Raw genomic sequence first — 26,178 nt, forward strand, 5'->3', positions numbered from 1 at the left:
AGTATGCAAATTGATTAAATACATTATTAACTGGCTTACACTCCGTGACGTGAGCGATAAAAAGCGAGTCGTTTGTTGACAACTGCTTATGCGACTCTCGGCAAGCGAAAACCATCGCAGCAACACCCTTATCAGCAACACCCGGACTGCCGTGTGCAAATTGATTGTATGAATAAGTTATCACACTAATTTGAATTTTTCCTCGTTTCTCTTCCATTTCAGCTTCACTGCAACCACCACTAGACAGGTTGGCTATGGCCATTGCTGGAACCTTTTGCGAAACACATTAGCAAATCGGCGCAACAACCAACCGGCCACCACAGTCACATCCCAGAGCAAACAACACAATTCAGGAAGATCCATGAACCGTCAGCAAACATGAAAGCCGAAGAAGAATTAGCACTTCTGGCAAAAGCCAACCGCGGCGGCGGCAGCGGCGGCGGCGGCAGTGGTGGCAGTAGTGGCACCGTCCGACATCCGAAGGTTGGCTCAATTACGATCAATCATAGAAGGAAATGGCTAGATCTGGAGCGACGATCTGAGCCGGACGACGCATCGCCGTCGACGGTGGCCCCGCCAGTGACGAGACGGTCTCGGGTCTCGGTTGGCCGGTGGACGTCCAGTGCGATGGGGAGCAGCGGTTTGTTGCTCTTTTCGCGATTGCTACTGCTGGCCACCCTACTGATAGTGACCCACAAGGTGCAGGCCATCGACGGGAAGCTGCAGCTGTGCGAGGTGGAAACCGGCCAGACGAACATCATTCTCGATATCGAGGAGAGCCGAGGCAATTGTAAGTAGCGTAGCGCGTTAGATTTGTCTTGTCTGTGAGAACTGAAATGTAGAAGATTGCAGTCCACGTCCCTCCCCGGTTACCAACCACCGCACGCGGGACGGATTTCCATATCGAGCCACTTGCTCTGGCCTTTTAGTGACGGACTATTGTGGCTTTTTGTGGTGTTGCGGCTTCAAAAGGCAACTGCTAATTAGTTTGGTTTTAATTGGTGTCTCCTCATGATTCTAGATAATTGTTGCATGAATTGTGTTGATCTGTTTGGAAATTATTTTTTTCATTTGTTGCCTTTAAAAATGATACAAGCATCGATCGAAACAGGCTTGACCATGCCAAGCTCAAGATTGAGCAATTACCGGTACGAAATACTATTGCCTTTGTGTGATGTTTTGTCAGCATAGTTCTAATTAGACAAGTTGTATTTCAAAGAAGGGCAAATCTTAGAAAAGTAACCCAATCGAGTTTTTCTTTCCTACTGATGAAGAAGGTTTTAAAATAAAACAGTTTAGTCTTAAAATTTTGATGATTCTGTGAAAACCCCAATCTTGGTAATACAAAAAAAAAACCCTTCTCAATCCACCTAGTGGCGTGATAATGCCTTTCTCTTTCTTCGAAACAGTCTCGTGAATTTTTTATCTTTTGATGTGGAACACATCTTTATTTTATATATAGAGGGGTAAATCAGAAACTCAAGGAAAACTGCACATAGAAATGTGGTCAGATTTTAAACACTTACAGCTCAGTCTATTTTGTATCAATTATAAATATTATTTCATCATTTGATTGGAAGTTTTTTAGGTTTCGATTTGAATGTATCAAGCCACGTATTTTCAATTATATATAATTGAAATTTTGATTAGTAGCGAGCAGTGTCCTATCTTGTCTGCTAAAAATCTCCGGCATACCGGATTTCCCTGCCAAAGTCGACGGTTTTGAAATCTGATTATGATAGCAACATCAGATTGAAATCCTAATATGATATTCACTCATCAAATTTTCAATTAATATCACATTATGTTATCATTTTGCTGTTTAAAGGCTAAAGTTTTGTGAAATTCAAAAAATTAAAATATTAAAATCAACAACTTAATGAATCCATTGAAATTGAGCAAATTTCAAATGGCAACACAAAAATACAAAGTTAAGTTTCAATGGAAGAATTATTCCTTCAATCCTATGTTGCCTTTTACAAAAATGCTTAGACATTCTACCGAGATCCTGCAGTTGACCGCAACCATAACCGCGCAGACACGATTTTTTTCATCATTTTTTCAACTTTTACGCAAATAATGCTCCTTATTTTTAACCACGAGAATATTAGTGTTAAGCCACACGTCTGGGAGGCATTAGATAAATTGGCGATCACCGGTATCACGTTTGTCTGAAGCAGATCAATCTGAATAGTGTCTTTGACATTTCCATTTCGCTGATCGTCTGCCGTAGAAGGAGCTTATTTCAGAATTTGATATGAGAAATATATTTGACGTCATCGATTTCCTCCTAGATACGTTAAGTATCCGATCCTGTAACAATTTTTGCGTTCAGTTTAAATAAAATGTTTCGATATTTGTAATCATACGACATCGCGAAGTTCATTCCAAAGTTTTTAGACCATTATTCTCAGTGCATCCAGATATCGGGGACGTGGATGGCGAATATAATCTACTTACCAAACCCGTTCTGAAAATACCCATAATTTATCCCCATAATATCCTACAGTATGGAAAAAATCATTGTTTAATTTGTATATTCCTAAGTAGTCCACAAACTCACTCTTCAATAGAATTCTCATGTCTAGTTATAAATGCTTAAAAATTTATATACTCACTAACGCTAGATACAATGAGAAGTATTTTATCAATCATCTAATATATCTTGAAACTTTAATACACTTTTCCAAAGAAACCGTCTAACCAAATCTGCATAATTTTGAGTCACAGAACTAAATTCACTGAAGAGATTCTGGTTCTATCTGTGGTCAGAAGCAAGATAATCGTTCATTGTCCCAATTAGTCAAAAAAACAATTGATCTGGGATATCTTTTTGCCGGATTCCTAATTCACGTTCCCTGTGTTGTAGAAGGCTTCACTGTAAAAGTTCGGTCTTCAGAGCCTCTAAATTCGTATTTGGGAGTTGTGTGCGATCAAGTAGATAACTTAATTTAATGTTATAATGTTTCAATGATACAACTTTGGATATAAGAAGGACAAAGAGAACATTTTTATACTGTGCTCAAATAGCCACACTGCTATTCACGCTGGATGCGGGATGGAAGCGACGTAACAAGTGTGCATTGACAGAAACTACCTGCATACAACTTTGTGAAACAACACTGCTTGTCATATAACTGAACATTTTCCATTTCCTGATAGCTAGCACTTGCAGTCCATAGCAATCGCAAAAAAGTTCGCATTCCAAATCACCTAAGTTCGAAACTGGATTCTTTCCGCGGCTGTAGTGGGAGATTGCGTAAAATCTTTTTTCTTGCTTGCTACTAATATGGAGATTGCATACAATCTTTTTTCTTGCTTGCGAGTAATATCGCCTAAATGTATACTATCCCGAACCTGTTATGGCTGTTCTATTTTTAGATTATGCTCGTGACATGTCATTCGAGAAAATCTACATACATATTAAGTTCTCAATGTGCTTTCACTGAGAACAAAACAAGTTTTCAGTTTGATGTCACACAGCATTTTTTTTTGCTTTCGATTTTGATCTTTTAACCGTTAAAACGTCCAAAACGATAGCAAATTAAGTAATCGATATACGAACAGCACAACATCAAATTGAGTTTTCTTTTTGATCTCACACTTTACTCGGGCAATCTATGCAAAAGCGAAGCTGTTGGGAGCACGCGAATCTATAAATAGAAACGAAATTATAATTAACGTTTCAGTCCTACGCGAAGCATGCTAGAGGTAGGTTGTTGCTAGACAGCAAAACAAAAAGGGCCATAAAACGATTTGAAGCTTTAATTGGTATGCTCTGAATTTGTGTCATGCAAGCTCGGATGAAATTCCATGTTATACCGTTTCGCCTGAGAAATTGACAACTACCCCAGGATAAATTTTGAGTGGTTAAGATTAATTTATATGTAAATAAGATGAACTCGATTGGGAATGAGAAAAAGTTTATCGCTTCAACCGAAATCGCAGGATGGTAGAGAAACTTAACACTAAAAAAAAATAACTGCTTGCATACAAAACTTGAACACAAGCTTGGCGAAGACAAGCTTAAATATCGAAATCGCAAGTATGTTCAAAAATATAATTGCATACATTTGGGATATTGGTGTAATTTCGTCGGCTGTAAAACAAACAATGTTCTGTGTTGGTTCCTAATCAAGATCAATCTAAGCTGGCTCTCGTGCAATTGCGGATTCAAAAGTGTGACGATTGATCGAACTTTTTGATTGTAGACTAAATCTCGACGTTTCATGCAATTTTAAGACCTTCGGTATCAAAAAAATTTTCTATTTCGGAAATTTCATGTACACTCTCTATGGTGATTTTTCAAGATCGAAAATTTTCAAACCTAAACTGCCGCACAGCGATCCAAACCGGAAAAAGAGACGGTCAAAAGTCTGTACTGACTTTCACTGATTTTTAAGAGCTAACGTGTCTTCGAAGAAATTTTACAAGATTATATAACGCTTCTTTTTTTAATGTTTGGTAAGGGGAATTTGAAGAAAAAAACATTTGAGGTTTTTTTGCTGAAGATATAAACAATGTAAAAAAAAACATTTTTTTGAGATATATTCACTTTATTTTAAAATCAGTTTTTTTGGATTTCTCTACATAGAATCTACCTCTATTACCTAAGTATCTACTACAACAAACAAGCATGCTTGCACGCACATCTTAAGCAAATTGCTGCGATTTTTATATTGTTTACCTTTTGACATTTAACAATATTAGAAAAAAAAAAGTTGATGCATTTTTTTTGGCCTTTTCAAAGTTAGTTTTAATTATTGAAAATCCGAGAAATAATCAAAAGTTCAACACATATTTAAAAACCTGTTTTAATCCACCTAGTGGTGTAATGATGCCTTTCTCATATCAATCATACTATCATATATAATACTGTGGTATTCTTCAAAATAATTTTCTTCGATTCCTGATAAGAATAACCGAAATCGGTTTGTTTGGCCGTCTACTGATAAAAACTATTAATTGGAGACGATTTGAGGTCGATTTAGAAAACTTTCTACAATTTTTAACACACTTTACTTTGTATTTCCGGATCCGGAAGACGGATCCAGATAAAATTCAGGAATTACGTATGGGACCACAGGATCTTTCATTTGAACCTAAGTTTATGAAAATCGGTCGCGCCATCTATGAGAAAAGCTAGAAAACATATTTTGATTTTTTTGCACATTTTACCCCATAACTCCGCAACCGGAAGTCGGATCCAAACAATATTTAGGAATTTTGTACGGGAGCACAAGACCTTTCATTTGAATCTAAGTTTGTGAAAATCGGTTCGGCCATTTCTGAGAAAAGCTAGTGCATTTATTTTTACATTTTTTTGCACATTTTACCCCATAATTCCGGAACCGGAAGTCGGATTCAAATAATATTCAGGAATTTTGTACGGGACCACACGACCTTTCATTTGAATCTAAGTTTGTGAAAATCGGTTCAGCCATCTCCGAGGAAAGTTAGTGCAAAAAAACGTTACATACACACATACGAACATACACACACACACATACACACACAGACATTTTGCGTACTCGACGAACTGAGTCCAATGGTACATGATACTCGGCCCTCCGGGCCTCGGTTCAAAAGTTGGTTTTCACAGTGATTGCATAACCTTTCTATATGAGAAAGGCAAAAATGGAAAAATGTTCACTAAAAAAAATATAATAAAGTATTGTCAAAGTTCGAACTTTTACGAAGAGATTCCATGTTTAAACGAGTAAATAATTTGAATTATCGCGAAGCAACACGATTTTTAAGACGAGATGTTGATCGTGCGACTCTCACTGCAAAAGTAAGTTACATAAATAGCAGACGCGTGACGCCCTCCGTTTTTTAACCATTCATGGTTTCAGCATGGCCATAGTTAAAATGAGTCATACAAATAGTACTCAAGGTATTCTCATTGGAAAATAAATTGGATTAGGAATATATTTCCCTATAAGTATTGTAAAAGTTTGCTGCATCAAGTTGTATATTTCGCTTCGGAACAAGGTTTCCTACACACTTAAAAAAGAACCTGTGTAATTTTACATCTTACTAGATGCACATAAATGGAGCGTCGCAGTTCACGCAAATTTACTCCATGACATGAAATTCATTGAAATAAAAAAAGAATACTAGCAATCGCCGCGACATGAACCGAGAATCATTGGATCGCAAGTACGTCTGTTAATCGATTGAGCCACAGAAGCATGCATCTGCTTGGCTGGTAGAAGGTGAATTTAAATTCATACAGTCGCACCTGCTAGCATAACGCAAGTTACAGTCGAAACCAGTAAAATTCTAGCTCATCTAACATTTTTTTTTTCATAAATACGTTTATTTCCTAAGGCAGTTTACATAAGTTTTTCTTCGTCGTAGCATCACTTTTACATAAAATTCTTATCCTAATTTAATTCTAACATAGTCACAACGATTTGAATTTATTAAAACATATTCCTCTTATTACTTAAATATCATCTTAGGTAACTCGTCATTAATTATGAAATCTACTCGGAATCATCTAACATTAAGTCATTACAGATAAAATCTTCCGTCATTTGATAAATTAGGTCTTTATGAATTACATCGTATGATCACCTGTAAAATTCAAATTTTTTTTGAGTGTAGGTAAAAAAAGGTAAAATGATGTATAACTTTTCCAGAAAAGAATAAACCTATGCATTACCTTCTATAAAATTATGGGATTTTATATTTTCTACGATAATTCCAAACAAAGTATGCACAAAAAATAACTCCAAACAAGTTATGATTAGAAAACTAATTTTAAGGGAGTTGCCATAATTCAATAACTAAAACTAAGTTTGAAAAGGTTTAAAAAAAGGTGGGTGGGTAATGTCAGAGACATAACTGGATGTCGTGAATACGAAAAAACTGATACGCTCCCATCACTTTTCCGAATATCAGTTAGTTGATTGATTGTATGAATTGTGCAAGCTTTCCTCTTTTTCACTAATAGAGTTTGAAGCGATGCACCTACATTAAAATACAGATTAGTTACATTAAACAGCTACTATTCTACAACTATATATTCCAAACTTGAAACAATTCTTTTATAATTTGCTAATATAGCAGGCTCCACGACAAATTTGTAGTTTATTTTTATTGATGCTACAAAGTTCGAAGATATCTGATTCTTCTCGAAATTTCAGTACGAGACAATTGCAATGGGCTGGTCTGAAATGTATCGACGATCCTCGGTATGCAAGAGTTATTCTAATAATAATAATGATAGTAATAATAATAATAGTAATAATAATAATAATAAAAATAATAATAATAATCATAATAATAATAATAATAATAAAAGAGATTAACCTGTTTATATGGCAACCCTGCTTCGCATGGCATATTTTTACACGGTCCCATACTAGTATAAAAATGTGTTCAACATTCGCTTTCGCATTGCCGTTCGTAATTGAATGTGTTAGTGACGGTACAAATCTGCTTTTCTACCTGTTTACGGTGCCATCGTTCTGACGGTACGTACAGAGTAGCTGCTTTAACTCAAATGACGCTATTTCTCACATCACATTTCAATTTATACTGGTAGCGGTGTACGGACCTCCCCTTCACAGAACGGGAAACAGTGAGACGATATAAAAGAGAGAGTTAGTAGAGCGGCAGTCAGTAATATTGAACTGGCTGTCTAACGGTTAACAGCTTCTTGTGGAATTTTCACGCGGAAACACGCACACAGGAGGAACAATTAAGGGCAAGGCAAAGTCCCGCTCGAACCGTGCTGGTCTGCAGTTCCCAGTTGGCAAAATCTCCATCGTCTGCTCCGGAAGGGAAACTACGCAGAGCGTGTCGGTGCCGGTGCACCGGTCTATCTGGCGACAGTGATGGAGTACTTGGCTGCCGAAGTGTTGGAATTGGCTGGTAATGCTGCCCGCGACAACAAGAAAACGAAAATCATCCCTCGCCATCTGCAGCTGTCCATCCGTAACGACGAGGAGTTGAAAACCCCGTCCTTTTCAGGACGACCACATAACTGTGATAAAGAAATATTTAGGATTGCTTTAAATTTAGCCAGTTCTGAAACGCCTAGAAAGTATAATGCGCAAATCAAGTGAAAACATTTGTTCTAATAATTTGTATAAAGTATACTAGTATAAAGATGTTTCTAAATCAAAATTTTCTGTTTCGTATTGCGAGACAGCGTTACTGTCCTGTCGTAATTGAATGTGTTAGATATCATGATCAAAAAGCGCCCCATACTAAAGAATTCACGACAAAAAAAATACATATTGATCTGTACGTGGCAACTCTTTCGCACGGCATATTTGTGTACTAGTATAAAGATGTATTCAACATCATCACTTCCTCTTTCGCATTGCCGTTCGTAATTGAATGTGTTGGTGACGGTGCAAATTAATTTAACTTCTCGTGTGTGCCTTGTTTCGGCAACAGTTGCTCGGAAAATGGTAGGAAAGCGATAAAATTCAACTAATTCTTTATGATTATTTTTAGCACTTAAAAGTGCTATTTGAATTTGCTGGAGTTTTCGGCTGCCTTTCAGAATTCCTTTCCTGTACGCAGAACGGGAAACAGTGAGACGACAGGTCCACGATGTTGCTCTCGTGTGTCTTGTTTCGGGAACAGATGCTCAGCAAATGGTAGGAAAAATGAAGCACTCAACTTTTATATGGATGCTCTTGTATAGATGCAGACATCTCGCGTTCTGATTGGCTGGTGCTGTCATGGGTTAAATCAAACAGGTTTTTCAATAGTATACTATTGAAAAACTTCAATGTTGTTGCAATACACGTTCAAGTTGAAAATTTTCGATTCTATTGGTAGTTAGATTATATAAATCCTTCTACAGATCACTGAGCTATGAGCTTCCAAAATACGAGAAAGGCAAACGCGCCATATGAATTATCCTCTTTGACACTCGTTTGTACCAAACATTTAAGAAAAGTTTAATTTTGAACTATTTAAGATTATGTCACACAACTGAAAATTTTATCATAAGATTGTGATCATATTTCCGATGGCATGTTGCAAGAATTATGTTGATTCATTAGATACAACAGAAGATATTCACGATCAAAAACTTATCACTCTCTCAGAGGGTAAATTTTGAAAAGGCGCCCCATAGTAAAGTAAGTCGTATTCACGACAAAAAGTTCCATCGAGTTCCACTTAGATTTTTTTATCGTATTGGGTATATCTTTTCCTATAAATTTTGTAAAAATCAGCTACATAAAGTTGCATATTTCGCTTCGGTGCGATGTTTTATCATAGGTAAAAAAAGGTAAAATGTTGTATAATTTTACCAGGAAGGAACAAACCTATGCACTACCTTCAACAAAAATATGGGATTTTATAAATTCTACAATTATTCCAAACAGAGTATGCATAACAAAATAACTCGAAACAATTTATGAATAAAAAACTGATTTTAAGGGTGTTGCCATAAAAACGCTTTGTATATCCGAAACGGTGCGACCTAGACTTTTGGTATATTTGACAAAGTAAATTATTTTTAATAGTTCTAAAACTTTGTAGAAGAAAAAAAATTTCTATCTCTTCAGAAAAAAAAGTTATGGTTACATTTTTTGTCAAAGTAGGCCATGAACAATTAATGATAGGATCAAATTACGCGGTATATATTTGTAAATAATTTCCTAAAAGCCACTATATGCATTAAAAGAACGTTTGGCAGCTACTGATTTATGTCCACGTTTTTATTGATTCGAAGCACTGTGCGCCGGGCAGCACCCGTTGCCCATGTCCGATTTAGCTTAAATTTTGCATGGGGACTTTTTTCTAGGTGCTTATACTTTTGAGCACTAGCGCTTTACGAAATTTGAGGTGATTCCAAAATATTGGCACCCTTATATATAAGAGCGGTAATAAAAAAACAACCTGTTTTGTCGGTTACGTCACTTATACCATCATATCTCCGGTCACGGTTACGTCACTTTTGTCATCATATCTCCGGAAAGAGAAGTTATAGCTATTTGATCTTCGAACTTGATCAATAACCCAACAGTAGCTTCAAACGAGCCTAAGTTTATTAAAATAAGTTTATAATTTTTAAAAAGTCGTGATATTAAACTACCTCTTCTTAACACATGGGCTAAAAAGTCCCGGACCTATACCACTATTGTAGGCTTCGAAATAGGCCCCAGTTTCAGCGATAACCTCTTCATTCGTGCGAAATCTCTTACCGGCGAGCATTTTTTCAGGTCTGCGGACAGCCAGTAGTCGCTGTGAGCCAAATCTGACGAATACGGTGAATGTGAGAGCAACTCGAAGTTCAATTCGTGTAGTTTTGCCAATGTTTTGATTTACTTGTGACACAGTGAGTTGTCTTGGTGAAACAAAAATGTTTTCCTTGCTATATGCGGTCGTTTCTTTGCAATTTCAGCCTTCAAACGCTCCAATAACGCTATATAACATTCACTGTTAATGGCAGTTCTTTTCTTAAGATAGTCGATAAATATTACACAACAAATATCCTCAAAACCAGGAACTTTGGACGAGATTTACCAGTTGCTGTCAATGCTTGATCGGAGAAATAGATATAAAGCGAGAAGACTAGTGTTTGATGGACAGAGAAGATGTTTGGATGTAAGGTATCGGTCGGGTGACGGCCAGGATGTAGACCATGTTCGATGTACGTTCTACTGTGTCTGTCTGTCGTTTTAGAGTGACTAAAACAAGATTCAGAGTGGCGAAATGGTAGCGCGTATGCACGGAATGCATAGGAACGCAGGTTCGAGTCCTGTCTCTGAGCGTATCTTTTTCCAAAAAATCATCTTTTCTGTTAGTTTTTCATTCATTTGGCTTCTCCAATATATGTTTCCGCTCAGTCATTGCAAAAACTGACCCAATATTGGTTTGGAACAACCATATTTTAGTTGGAAACAAACAAATTTTGTTTGAATCTGGGACATTTCGGTTTGAAACAACTATATTTTGTTTGCTTGTTGTGCAACTAATCGATTTAAAAAGAAAAATGTTTTCCATTTAATTCCACTAAATTGAAAAAAAAAACCTTTACTATTTCGCCACTAATGTCAGTCTATTAGAACTGACCCTCGGCCCGAAGTTTTTCGTCGGCAAGTTCCGGTAGAAGCAGCTCGACGAATTCTTCCAACAAGTACTTGGTGTGGCAGGCGATCTGTGAGTGCGGTAAATCAGCTAGTCAGTACAAAAGTGGTAGGTGATTGTTTCTGTTTCGGCCGGATCTAACATCGTGCCAATAACGTGCAAAACCGGTTATGGAGTGGTACGAAGCCAATGATGTTGCTTCGACAAACTTTGCTCAATTGAAGCATTTTGGAAGCGATTGTGAAGCACAAGTAACGGAAAACACAGAAGAAAAAGTGGATGAAAGTGTGTACAGAACATGGAGCAAATGTTGCACAAGATCTAAAGAGTTGCGTTAAATCCAAAGTTCGAGTATTTAGCCTAGGATATAGCGTCGAATACATCAACGTTGCAAAAACATAGCTAATACAGGTTTATTTTTCTGATTCAAAATGATCATTTTAGTTTGAAGCATTTTTTCGAGTACAGTCATTAAATTGGAAGATCGGTCACGCAGCTTGTTGAAAAAGGACTGATTTTGCTTCAGATTTTAAGCGCGTTATTCCGAAAATCTCTTATCGAGTTAAATGACACAGAAAGGGCATCATGACAAATAAAATGAATTAAAAAAAATACACAACTCGCTGAAGCTCGCAGCAAATAAAATCAAATAATCTTTATTCAGGAGAAAATAAAACTATAACAAATCGATTCTCCGTTTTTTCTTGTTTTTTTTTCTCTTCCTGCTGACCGAACTGCGCTACGCAGACCGCAGACGTTGGTTTCCGATGCCATTGATCTTCGACGCGGGTGATCTCGAAACACACACACACACCGAGAGAGAGAGAGAGCGAAAAAAACGGGACCAAATTAACATAAAAACTAATCCGATTAGGGGTGGTAACAACGGCACCGGAGGCGGCTCGGCAGCGATGGCCAGTGCGAGATTTTATTGTTTTACATTCTCCTGCTAGAGCACCTCCTCTTCGGGACATTAATTAGTGTCTTCTTGTTCTAATCCGACACAAATGACAGGTGGTTTTGAGCAAAGTCCCATCCTTAGTGGTCTGATCGGCTCGAACCGAAGAGGAAATATCGCTCGTATTCAAAATTAGCAGCTGAGTTATTTTAGGGCCGAGCCGTTCGGAAAGCCTAGTGGGTTTGAAAAGAGCAATTTGAAATCATAGTTCTTTCGGAAATTAATTGAATCGGAGAACAAAACGGTGCGTGATCACTGCTAACGAGTTATCTTCAAAGGAACATAACTCGCTCTATAGTTTGCTATTCAAATGAACGGCAGAGGACACAAAAATGATGTCGAAAAGCAAAGCTTCTGAACTACATTCCAATGCGGAACTTGACCTTACGTTTTGACAGACTTCGCATCCGATTGTTTTGAATGGAACCATAGTAGGCTTATTAAGCTTCTGCTGTAATGACCCGGGCATTTAATTTAACCGCCTAAAAAAACTACTCGATTTAAAAACTCTAGGCAGCTAATTGCCGAGATACACCATGATTTTGTTTTCAAAATAACCGAAATTATTGGAACGTCGTTTGAAAATCTCGTTCACCGCTTTTTCAAACGTTAGTCTTCTGAACTGACAATACAACAAAGCTCGATGTATTACTTTGCCACCAATGCTTTTCGTATCCACTAGCTCTTCAACTCAGGCTTTTTGGTTATTTTGAAAAAATTCGAGCTAACAGTCTCGCGTTTTGTCGAAAAACCAACATATCCACCATGTTATACCATTTTTTAAGTGCGACTGATGAACAAAAATTCTTCAAATGCGCTTTACCAAAACGTTTTTTTTTTCTCTTAATAATCTTAATAATAATCAGGATTTCGAATAAAACATTAATTAATTCTATAGTTGTGCATTCTACCACCTTAAAACAAATCGGCTGCGACACAAATCCCATTCCGAAAGCAATGAAAACCATGAAATCGTTCTGGAAAATTCTGATGAAATCTTTACATGATTGAAACTAGGAATCTATCAGTCCCAAAAGCACAATCAATATTACAACACAAGTATTGTCTCGAGATGACATTACCGAGATAAATTACGGTGAACATAAAGCATTAATTAGTAAACTGAAAACCTGTTTTAATCCACCTAGTGGTGTAATGATGCCTTTCTCATATCAATCAAACTATCATATATAATACTTTGGTATTCTTCAAAATATTTTTCTTCGATTCTTAAAAGAATAATCGAAATTGATTTGTTTGACCGTCAACTGATAAAAAATGTCAATTTAGAAAACTTTTTACGGTTTGTCGCTCTTTTCAGTGATGGTATAAAATTTTTAACACACTTTACCCTATATTTGCGGATCCGGGAGTCGGATCCTGATGAAATTCAGGAATTACGTATGGGACCACAGGACCTTTCATTTGAACCTAAGTTTGTGAAAATCGGTCGCGCCATCTATGAGAAAAGTTAAAACACATTTTTTCTTTTTTTTGCACATTTTACCCCATAACTCTCGAACCGGAAGTCGGATCCAAATAATATTCAGGAATTTTGTATGAGATCTTTCATTTGAATCTAAGTTTGTGAAAATCGATTCAGCCATCTCTGAGAAAAGTTAGTGCACTTATTTTCACAATTTTTTGCACATTTTACCCCATAACTTTCGAACCGGAAGTCGGATCCAAATAATATTCAGGAATTTTGTATGGGACCACAAGACCTTTCATTTGAATCTAAGTTTGTGAAAATCGGTTCAGCCATCTCCGAGAAAAGTTAGTGCAAAAAAACGTTACATACACACATACGCACATACACACACACAGACATTTCGCGTACTCGACGAACTGAGTCGAATGGTATATGACACTCGGCCCTCCGGGCCTCGGTTCAAAAGTCGGTTTTCACAGTGATTGCATAACCTTTCTATATGAGAAAGGCAAAACATGACTCCTAAGAATTTTTAATAATTTTATTAAACATTTTCCCGGCGTTACTTTTGCCAACAATTTTGCCACTCGAAAATTTCAAACTTGAAAATGTCGGATGGCGCAATTAGGTAATTTTCACTCAGTGATAGTTCTAAATTCTACTGATTTTTCGACATTTGTTCACAGTTGTCGAAAATTGGTATTTTCAACTCACTCCTTGAGTAGCCACAAGCAACTGTGTACTTCAACACATTGGGCCGTATGAATAAAACGTAGTAAAGTCTGTTGTTTGTAGTATCTTCTCAAAAACAAAGTCCACAGAGTATAACGCGGTTTGGTATGAATAAAAAAACAGGTTCGAACATGTAGTTAATGCTACTTCCGAATTTAATCATTTACTGCATACCGTATCGACACAGAGCCGGAAAAGCTGGCATAGGCATGCACAAAGCAAAAAACGTACTTACATCTGTAAAAATGCCACTTTTTTAATTTCTGTACTTCACTTTATCAGCAAACACACGAGTAGTAACCTCTAGAGCTACCTACCGAAAACTTGTAGTAAATACTACAGTTTGTAGCATGTTTTGACAGGAACGTGATCCACACGTAGCATTTACTACCGAAATTCAAGCATGCTACGTTTTATTCATACGGCCCACTGTCTCGTTTGTAATCACATTCTCAGAGTTGCCATGGAATGTCAATGTTCGACGCCATTCCAAAATCGAACTGTCGGCACATATTTTCGTATGCTGCATACAGTGTTCGGTTCAGCAGTCGGTCGTGTTTAGTTCGCGACATGAATTTCTTGCAAGTACCGAGTACACCAGGCTACGGTTCGGTTTCTGTATTTGTATACCGGTGTGCGTGTTCGCTTTGAGTACCAGATTTTTAATAGTGTGATTTGAAAATTCAACAATGATCGAGTAAAAATAAATTAAATAATGGCGCTGTTTTGTCACGCAGTAAAATCATTGTACTGATTTTGTTGTATTGCTAATAAGAGCATAAAAATAAAATAGTGGAGAATATCAAGAACGGTACTCACTACAAATGGCCCTATCTGCAAATGACAGTTCACGTCTTCTTGCAGCTCAAAGTTCTTTTACTTGAGCGGAAAGATTATAGTTTTGGTAAAAATTTAAGGTAGTGAAAGGGAAAGATTGTCAATTACACTTAAACATATTTCCACAAAAATACAAAATTGTAAAAGTCAGATGCAAATAAATTTTAGTTTCATAGAATTTGGGGTCTAATGACTTTTCGTTTCGCTATGCTTCAATCTTTTATCATTTTCATATACAGATTTTCAATGCAATTTTTTGATCCTCCGATACAGATTTATAGATTTTTCTCCTGAAAAATTCAGATTTAAATGTGGCAACTTTGGTTGCGGGTGTGTTCTGAGGTTATTCCTTTTCGAAAATGCAAATGAAACTTTCTATTTTTTGTTGTATAGCATGTTCTACCAACTACTTTTTTTCAATGGCGATAGTAACAAAGAATTTCCAGTGGAAGCAATGCTGCTTGGCATAGCTAGTCTAAAAAATATTAATTATAGTTGTTGCTTTTTGGGTTCGTTAGACAGGTAGAGACATTTTAGAAAACATTTTTAAACCCAGTTTTTTATGATCGCGATACTTTTCTATTCGAATGAATTAAATTTTGTTATGAACACTGTCATTTTGAAACACTGATGGTATCATTTGGTTTTAAAAGAGGTATGGTATTTATATTTTAAATTTTGATGTTTTTAAACAAACTTTCAATGGTAAAAGTACATGAGCTTTTATTTTAACTGTCAATGTATCGATTCAAATAAGAATTAAAATCAATCGCCTTCAAATAAATGCAGTTTTAGCTAAAGTCTGTAAAATTTTGAAAAAAATCTGTAACTCATCGACATTTTGTAAAAAATCAACTTCCTCACGAAACGAAAAACTTGCATGCTTATTGGAAATAGAACCTAAACGTCGTATACATTGTTTTTTTAGTATTTTTTTTTGTCAAATTTCATGTCAATAAATGTTACGCTACCCACAAAGAAAAATCATGTAAATTAATGTTTCAATAGATGCACATCGCAATTTACTTAAATTTACATCGTGATGCATGTAAATATTGATCACTTACAGCTTATTCGACTGAATTTAACAACGGAATAGATACAACACTTAAATTTACATGTTTTTGGATGTGATATTTAGTTATCACCCATGGAAATATGGCACGCTTGATTTTACGTTATGTGTAACTTTAAATTTTTCTTAGAGTGTAGAACATCGCAATGGCATTCGTAACCGAATGTTCGAAGTGATCACACGCGTTTTTTAACAATCGACATCGGTAAGACGAAGGTGCCTATCACAGCAGAGGCTGTAGTATAGGCATTAAATAAAAGTGATAAAAAGTAGCATCCCCGCAAGTGAGTTCTGTCTGTGCACCGGTTTTGTATCAGTATCGACAGTAGACGCTATTGTGCTATCCTCGGGCAGCAGTTATTTCTATTGTTTGCTACCCGCATCACAGCAGCCAAATCCTGAGTCAAGGTCACGCTGAAGCACAACGAAGGAGTGAAGGAGCAACTCACCTAACAGCTTACCGTGACATACTGTTAAGTATTTTCTCAAACTTTTTCTTTCAACTTTTACTATTCATATATTTTCTTTTCATTTTATTTCTTTCTTTTTCATTTCAAGTGCGGGAGACTTCTTTACTCCCGCACTTTAAATATGAATATTGATGACAGTGGGGGTGTCTCGGAGGAGGGCGAAGCTGAACGAATGAACGAAGAACATTTAGAGGCTGAGTTTGCTTCCGAGATGCCATCTACCCCTCCTATACCATCTCCCCCTCCGATACCATCTCCCCCTCCGATACCATCTCCCTCTCCGATGCCATTTCCCTCTCCGATGCCTCCATCTCCCTTTAAGATATTGCCTGCTCGCCAAAAAGTTTACCAAGACGATGGCTCGGGGGGTCCGTGGGTGGTATACTTCCGGCCCAAATTAAAGTCTCTCAGAGTTTTAAATATTGCTCGGGACCTGGAAAAACATTACTCGGCAATAAAAACAATAGATAAGGTTTCGCCAAACAAGTTACGCGTTGTTGTGTCCGACCTGAAGCAAGCAAACGGGATTGCTACCAACGAGTTGTTCACGAAGGAGTACCGCGTGTACGTCCCGTCTCATGTGGTGGAGATCGACGGTGTGGTCCGTGACGAAAGTCTGACAATCGAAGATCTGATGAAGGACGGGGTAGGCCGTTTCAAAAACCCCGACCTTCAACCAGTGAAAATTTTGGAGTGCAAGCAATTGCACTCCAAATCGATAGATGGTAAATTTTACCAATCGGACTCATTTCGCGTGACTTTTGCCGGATCTGCACTTCCAAATTATTTGGTAGTGAGTGGAGTTCGTCTACCTGTTCGGCTGTATGTACCGCGGGTAATGCATTGTACAAGCTGCAAACAGCTAGGTCATACGGCAACCTATTGTTGCAACAAACTGCGATGCGGCAAATGCGGAGAGGCCCATGAGGACGATCTCTGCAGAAGAGCAGTGGAAAAGTGTTGCTACTGCGGGGAGAATCCTCATGATCTTTCGGTGTGCCCTACGTACATACAGCGTGCGGAGAAATTGAAGCGATCCGTGAAAGAACGTTCCAAACGTTCTCATGCGGAAATCTTAAAAAGAACCACTCCATCGACCCCTGAGAACCCGTTTGCAATCTTGCCAGTTGAAGAGGATACCTCTGACGACCCAGGCGAAGGACCTTCCTACACACAGGTTGAAGGAAGCAGGAAAAGACAAAATCTGGCTTCTCCCAAGCTTCCTCGTAAAGGCCTCAGATTGTCCTCTTCGTCACAAAAGAACCAAACGGAAACAAAAAGTGCTGACTCAAAACCGAAGCAAACACCTCCTGGGTTCAAAAAACTTAGGGATGATAAGGAGTACCCAGCACTTCCTGGGGCATCAAAAACCCCGAATGACCCCAAATCACAACCAGAAAATCCAACAAACGCTGGATTATTGAAATTTTCTGATATCGTGGACTGGATATTAACAGCCTTCAATATTACTGATCCTCTGAAAAGCTTCCTAACTGCTCTACTGCCAACAGTAAGGACATTTTTAAAACAGTTGACTGAACAATGGCCCCTCCTTGCAGCGATCGTATCTTTTGATGGATAATTTACCACTGAGAATCGAAGATATGATCATTGTGCTTCAGTGGAATTGCAGAAGTATCATCCCAAAACTTGATTCTTTCAAACACTTAATACATACTCATAATTGCGATGTATTCTCCTTGAGTGAAACTTGGCTTACTTCTAACATCAACCTCGACTTCCATAATTTTAACATAATCCGCCTGGACCGAGAAGACTCTTATGGAGGTGTACTTTTAGGGATTAAAAAGTGCTATTCATTTTATCGTATTAACCTCCCCTCGACACCGGGAATTGAAGTTGTTGCTTGCCAAATTAATATTAAAGGCAAAGATCTATGTATAGCTTCTATCTACATTCCTCCCAGAGTCTCGATAGGGCATCGTCGGCTTGCAGACATCATAGAACTTCTTCCTTCACCGCGGCTGGTTTTAGGGGACTTTAACTCGCATGGTACAGGATGGGGCTGCTTATATGATGATAATCGTTCTTCGTTAATTCAAGATCTGTGTGACAACTTCAATTTGACAATTCTAAACACGGGAGAAATGACACGGAACCCTAGACCACCAGCACAACCAAGTGCGCTGGATTTATCCCTTTGCTCGACTTCGCTACAGTTAGATTGCAAGTGGAAGGTAATCTGTGATCCTCACGGTAGCGATCACTTGCCGATCATAGTTTCTATCACCAACCGTGGAAGACCATCGGAAACAATCAATGTTTCGTACGATTTCACACGAAACATTGATTGGAAACGTTACGCGAGCTCGATGTCTGAGAAACTGGAAACATCACATGAGCTTCCTCCGGAGGAAGAGTATACATTTTTGGCTGGCTTGATTCTTGACACCGCAATTCAAGCTCAGACGAAACGAGTACCTAGCGCGCAAACTAGTATGCGTTCTCCCAACCCATGGTGGGACAAAGAGTGCTCAGAGCTGAAAACGAAAAAAGCTTCAGCCTTCATCTCGTTTAGAAGGAACGGAACTCCAGATAATTATCGGAAAAACGCGGCGTTAGAATTTCAAATGAAAAGTCTGATTAAAGCTAAGAAACGCGGTTACTGGCGAAGGTTTGTTGACGGATTAACGAGAGAAACAGCAATGAGCACTCTTTGGAATACGGCCCGTCGCATGCGCAATCGAAATCACGCGAACGAAAGCGAGGAATATTCTAACCGCTGGATATTTGATTTCGCTAAGAAAGTATGTCCTGATTCTGTTCCGGAACAGAAGATATCCCGCGTCGCGACATTGGATACAAACGAAACACCGTTTTCGATGGTAGAGTTCTCACTTGCGCTCTTGTCGTGTAACAATAGAGCCCCGGGGTTAGACAGAATTAAATTCAACTTGTTGAAAAATCTGCCCGACTCTGCCAAAAGGCGCTTGTTGAATTTATTCAACAAGTTCCTCGAGGGTAATATTGTCCCACACGAATGGAGAGAAGTGAGAGTTATTACTATTCAAAAACCTGGAAAACCAGCCTCCGATCACAATTCGTATCGGCCGATTGCTATGCTTTCCTGTATTCGGAAATTGTTGGAGAAAATGATTCTCTTCCGTCTAGACAATTGGGTCGAAACAAATGGATTGCTTTCAGGTACACAATTTGGGTTCCGCAGGGGCAAAGGAACGAACGATTGTCTAGCGTTGCTCTCAACAGAAATTCAAATGGCATTTGCTCGTAAAGAACAAATGGCATCAGTTTTCCTCGACATCAAGGGGGCATTCGATTCAGTTTCCATTAACGTTCTATCTGAGAAGTTGCATCAGCATGGTCTTTCACCAGTTTTGAACAACTTTTTATATAATCTATTGTCCGAGAAACACATGCATTTTGAGCATGGTGATTTGACGACAAAGCGATTCAGTTACATGGGTCTTCCTCAGGGCTCATGCTTAAGCCCCCTTTTATACAACTTTTACGTAAATAACATTGATGAATGTATCAACACATCTTGCACGCTAAGACAACTTGACGACGACAGTGTTGTGTCTATTATAGGACCCAAAGCTGCCGATCTCCAAGGACCATTGCAAGATACCCTCGACAACTTGTCGACATGGGCTTTTCAAATGGGTATCGAGTTCTCTACGGAGAAAACTGAGCTGGTTGTATTTTCAAGGAAGCGAGAACCTGCGCAATTACAGCTTCAACTAGGGGGTGAAACCATAGCTCAGGTTTTCACATTTAAATATCTCGGGGTCTGGTTCGATTCCAAAGGTACCTGGGGATGTCACATTAGGTATTTGAAACGAAAATGCCTACAGAGAATCAATTTCCTTCGTACAATAACCGGAACTTGGTGGGGCTCTCACCCAGGAGACCTGATCAGGTTGTACAAAACGACGATATTGTCAGTAATGGAATATGGATGTTTCTGTTTCCGCTCCGCTACGAATATTCATTTCATTAAACTGGAAAGAATTCAGTATCGTTGTTTACGTATTGCCTTGGGTTGCATGCAATCAACCCATACGATGAGTCTTGAAGTGCTGGCGGGCGTCTTACCGTTGAAAAACAGGTTCTGGGATCTCTCATATCGACTGCTAATCCGATGCGACATTTTGAATCCGATGGTGATAGAAAACTTTGAAAAGCTCGTCGAGCTTAATTCACAAACCCGTTTTATGTCCTTGTATTTTGACTACATGGCTCAGAATATAAATCCTTCTTCGTTTGTTCCCAATCGTGTTCATTTTGTGGATACTTCTAATTCTACTGTGTTTTTCGACACATCCATGAAAGAAGAAATTCGTGGAATCCCGGATCCTGTACGCCCTCAAGAGATCCCAAAAATTTTTAATAATAAATTTAAAGAAGTCGACTGTAATAAAATGTTTTACACTGACGGATCATATCTAGACGGGTCCACTGGCTTCGGTATATTCAATGTAAATTTCACCGCTTCCTATAAACTCAGTGATCCAGCTTCAGTTTACGTCGCAGAACTAGCTGCAATTCAGTATACCCTTGAGATCATTGACACTCTGCCCACAGATCACTACTTCATTGTATCGGACAGTCTCAGTTCCATTGAGGCTCTCCGTTCAGTGAAGCCTGGAAAGCACTCACCGTATTTCCTGGGGAAAATACGGGAACAATTGAGTGCTTTATCTGCAAAATCATACCAGATTACCTTGGTTTGGGTCCCCTCACATTGTTCCATACGGGGCAATGAGAGGGCGGACTCGTTTGCCAAGGTGGGCGCACTAGAAGGTGATATCTATGAAAGACCAATCTGCTTCAATGAATTTTTCAGTTGCTGTCGTCAGAAAACTCTAGCCAGCTGGCAGAATACATGGAATAGTGGAACTCTGGGACGATGGTTACACTCAATAGTCCCACAGGTATCGACGAAAGCTTGGTTCCGGGGGTTAGACGTGAGCCGAGACTTTATTCGTGTAATGTCAAGGCTCATGTCTAATCATTATATGTTCAGCGCGCATCTCCGTCGTGTGGGGCTCGCTGAGAGTGGTGTCTGCGTTTGCGGTGAGGGTTATCATGACATCGAACATGTTGTTTGGACATGTGTCGAGTATTGTGATGCCAGGTCCCAACTCATAGGTTCCCTTCGGGCCCGAGGTATACCACCCTTCGTACCAGTCCGCGACGTCTTGGCAACTCGAAATCTTCCTTATATGACTCTCATCTATAACTTCTTGAAAACTATCAATGCTCAAATTTAGTGCTCTCCCTATCTCTTTCTCGTCTACAGCTCTACCGCACTCTTCTTTACGTTGCTGGAAGTATGGCCTGTGTAAACGATGCTTCGGAGCATGCACCTGCCTTGAACTGACTGAGTTGCTGGAAGCTACCCAAAAACGTCACATCAACGTCAGAACACACCAACGAAGCATCCCAATCCAGAATAATCTCTTCATTGCTACAAGCTGAAAAACATGAGGATTCATCGAACGCAAAATGTGTCTAAAAGATGTATGCCACAAACCAATGATGTATTCAAATTTCAATTCAATACTGTGTAGGTCCCACCCTCCCTATGTCCCCTTACTAACTGGGGAGTATGCCGCCCCGTAATACGGCATCCCTTTCTCTCTCCCTAACAACAAGACAATCGGCCACGTTAAGCTAAAGCAAATGAGCCTAATAAAAATTTTATTTGAAAAAAAAAAACATCGCAATGGCGTTCACGAAATTGTCTCTACACATAGGACAGGACCAGACAACTGGCTTCTTTTTCCAGTAAAATATTTCTCTTCTTATTCCGGTTGCTCCCTGCTATAAATAATAAATGCCTCGCGATCACTGTTGCCAGTAGAGATAATTATTCATTCTGAAAACTTTCTCCCCTTATAACATGCGATTATTTATCATTTGAAAACACTTAGACAAATGTTATATCGGTCAAAAATATAGCTCTGGATTCATTTTGATCAGATGTTTGTTTTGAAGAAAACGTTTAGTTGAAACAGCTTAATAAAATTTTTCTAAAACACTCAATTTTGGGTAATTAATTCTTGTTTCTTTATTAACTAAAGTATTCAACATATTTTATTTGAGAAAAATAATAACATACAGAAGTATCCAAAGATTCGGTGCTATTCTCAACCAACATAATCAATATTCTCGTCCATATCACACTTCGTGATTTCAGGCTTTTTCTTTGTATCATCCAGTGATTGTTAAATGTACTCGTATACTTTCCGCATTGACAGGACTTAAAAACAAATTGAACTTAAATCCTATTGAAATTAATAATTTAGAAAAGATGACCCGAAAAATAAAATATCTAATATCAAGCTACTTTGTTACCGACGATACTGACAACCCTTTTTCTACCACCCTGCAGTAATATTGATTTCAACAACTTGTACTTGCTAATGTCAATTTCAACCAATCACGAGCTGGTCCGAAATTGGTCCTAAAAGTGGATTAACAATTGTCAGGTCCTGTCCTAGGGTACAATGAAATCAAAACTGAGAACCATCAATGCCACTAGAGTTCGGTGTCAGTGATGATATGTATCGGTGAGTGTGCTGGTATTGGTTAACAAAACCATGATGTGAGCTGATCAGTGATGCCACTTTTTCCTAAGGTCAAATCCGTAGATTTGACTCCAAGTCTAATTATACTCGTACATGCTTCTTAGCGACGAGCTTGCCGTGAACTTATATGAATATATCTAAAAAATGTTTAGAATGAAAATTAGTACGTATCAAATACAAGTAAATCAATAAATAAAAAAACTACGTAAAATCATCAGCTTGGAATGCAAGGCGATAAAGACAGGCTTCTTTAAAATGAGTACTCAGTGCCGGTAGATGTTGGATAGTTTCTATAATTGGACATGCAAAAAAATCTGGATAAATGATGCGACAATATTCATTTTTTAAATAATGAAAAATCCGTCCATCCGTAGACCCGTTGAAAAGACAAAAATCCGTAGATCTACGGATAAATCCGTAGGGTTGGCATCGCTGGAGCTGATGACTAGAAGAAACCAGGTCTCATGAGCAGTTACAGGTTCCTACTTCAGTTTTCATTTTGAATACTTTACTTCATTTATAATTCTATTCATTCGAACTTGCTCACTACCAACAGCGAAGACAATGAAGCAGCTAGATTACTTGGCACTTGAAACTGAGCAAGCAACACTTCAACTGACGATGAATTCTGGGAGCTACACTTGAAAATGGCAGCAACAGTCAAATGAATTTGTATCGATATGTTGACGGCCGGTGACCATAAATTTCATTTTCATCTGATATTATTCGATTGAAACTGAAATTTCACCGCACTGCTCATGAGTGAGGTGGTTTGGTCGATAAACGGCAGTACTTTGTGAGCTAGTGATTTCCGTTTCAAGTCAAATTTTCAAATGGACGCGTCGAATATTGAATAGCGTCACCCGTAATATTAATTTTTTTTGCTGTGTTCGTTCTTCGGCATCGACACACCTCAGGGTGTCGACCGAGCTTCTTAACTTTATTATTGCCATACACCAAACGTCTGATTTAATCCGTCTGTCATCGAGCAACATTTAATGAACTTTTCCTTCTCTCGTTCGCAGCAATCGGCCAACGCACAACGCCTCCGGAGCTTCCGATCTACGGTGATCCGGAAGAGGAGATTGCACTGGATTTAATCTTTCCGAAGGGCAATCCCACGTTCGTTCTGAACGGTAAATCCCTGCAACTGATCCACCCACTCGATCGGGACGAGGAGAATCTCAGCCACATCGTCTTCCAGGTACGTAATGCAGTGTGCAGAATACGCGCCCCGCTTCTCACTCACTTCTGCACTTTGTCTTCTTGGTCGTCACCATTTTAACCTTGAACTTCGATATGCTCTCATGAACACTTTGCAGATAACGTGTACGATCCGATCAACGCGCCGCAAACGCAACATACCGATCATCGTGCGAGTGTCGGATGTGAACGATAATCCACCGATGTTTATCAACACGCCGTACGAAACTACCGTGCCGGAGGTAAGTGCCGCCGTCTACGTCTGTAGATCGAAACACAGATATAACCGATAATCAGGCGAAACTAGAGAACCGTCATGCGTCAACACCGGTTGAAGGGTAGTTAAAATTATATTTATGGCCAAAAGCGATCATCGAGGACTCCAAGTAATCCGGTGTAGTGTCAATTGTTTTTTTTTTCACTGCCAACAGTCAACCGATCAAGTCAACTTTTGCTTCAATTTGGACCGATATCGGGTTAAAACTTTCAACTGTGCATTTTCTCTGATCCTTTTCAAAACGGTCGAACGGTCGTGTTTCCTTTCTCGGCTTGGGCTGCTGATTTTTGTGCATTATTTATTACTCTCCGAACGTCGTCGTCGTCATTCCGTAATCCTCGAGCCATTCAGGGAGAGAAGATCTTACCCGTAACCGGAGCGTTTTGCGCGCTGAAACCCTTGAGAACTAACGTGAGCCTATAATTTTCCAACTGGTTGGTAGCGGGAAGCTAGCTTCTCCGGCTCTATTAATTCGCCACGCATAATAATTGTGCAGAATATGCACCGGGCATTCCCGACCGGGTTTACGACGGCTTTCGCAGATCATCGTTCCGTGTTTTATTTTTTTATTTCTGTGCCTCATTATTATACGCCACCAGCGATCCTCGTCGGTTCGGTTCCGATGATATCATTTCAATAGCGCATGGAATCCCAAAATGGGCAATCGTGAATGGGAATGGTCGCAGTCCTGTGCGTGTGAGTGTTTGTGTGTGTGAGTGTGGCGGTGAGGCGAAATTAATTCACTGCACATATCCGAATGTGATTATTGTTACGGTCTTTCTGGGGCCTGTCGCCAGTTCTACGAGTTCTTTGCACTCATTTTGCATCCGAGACCTACCTACCTACCTACCATCGGTTGGTGCCTGCCACGACTTTTAATACGATTCCCGTTGTCCCGGCCAGCAGGGCTTGGATTCGGAATGCGAGATGCTGAACAGATTTAATTTGTACACTTCTCTTTTGTACTTTGCATTGGCCAGGTTTGAAGATAGAAATTTAAGTGCTTAGTTTTCTTAGTTGTTAGTAGGTTGCATATATTCTTTCCTCAGTTTGTAATATTTAGATTGCATTTCTTGGTGAAGAAGTTTCACGATAAACCAAATTTCATTCAATATATTCTGGATAATCTGATAAAACATTGCAAACAAACTGTCCTGTAATATCAACAATATTTATAATCTTAGGAACCGTTAAGCTAACTTTTCTCAAAATAACAGATCGGCTGAAAAGTTTGTATCGTTTCTATGAGAGGGCGCCACGAGTTGATGATTCTGAGCAGTGTTTGGAGCTGTTATATCGAAATAAAACCGATTTTTTTCGTCGATATATAACAATGGACGAAACATGGCTCCATCACTTCACTCCGGAGTCCAATCGACAGTCAGCTGAGTGGACTGCACGCGATGAACCGAACTCAAAGCGTGGAAAGACTCAACAATCGGCCGGTAAGGTTATGGCGTCTGTACTTTGGGATTCGCATGGTATAATTTTCATCGACTACCTTGAATAGGGAAAAACCATCAACAGTGACTATTATATAGCGTTATTAGAG

At 38.8% G+C, this 26,178-nt stretch overlaps 1 protein-coding gene across 1 annotated transcript in view; it reads left to right on the plus strand.

Moving 5' to 3' along the window:
* The window catches only part of LOC131437688 (cadherin-99C), a 471,448-nt gene that overhangs the window by 257,519 nt on the left and 187,751 nt on the right, over positions 1-26,178 (plus strand). Inside the window, exons 3-5 of the mRNA XM_058607195.1 lie at positions 223-790; positions 24,172-24,350; positions 24,469-24,591. Coding sequence (XP_058463178.1) covers positions 379-790; positions 24,172-24,350; positions 24,469-24,591 — 714 coding nt within the window. The 5' untranslated portion in view covers positions 223-378. The remainder of the gene's footprint in view (positions 1-222; positions 791-24,171; positions 24,351-24,468; positions 24,592-26,178) is intronic.

Source organism: Malaya genurostris, chromosome 1, assembly GCF_030247185.1.
Source record: "Malaya genurostris strain Urasoe2022 chromosome 1, Malgen_1.1, whole genome shotgun sequence".
NCBI classification, from domain to species: Eukaryota; Metazoa; Arthropoda; class Insecta; order Diptera; family Culicidae; genus Malaya; species Malaya genurostris.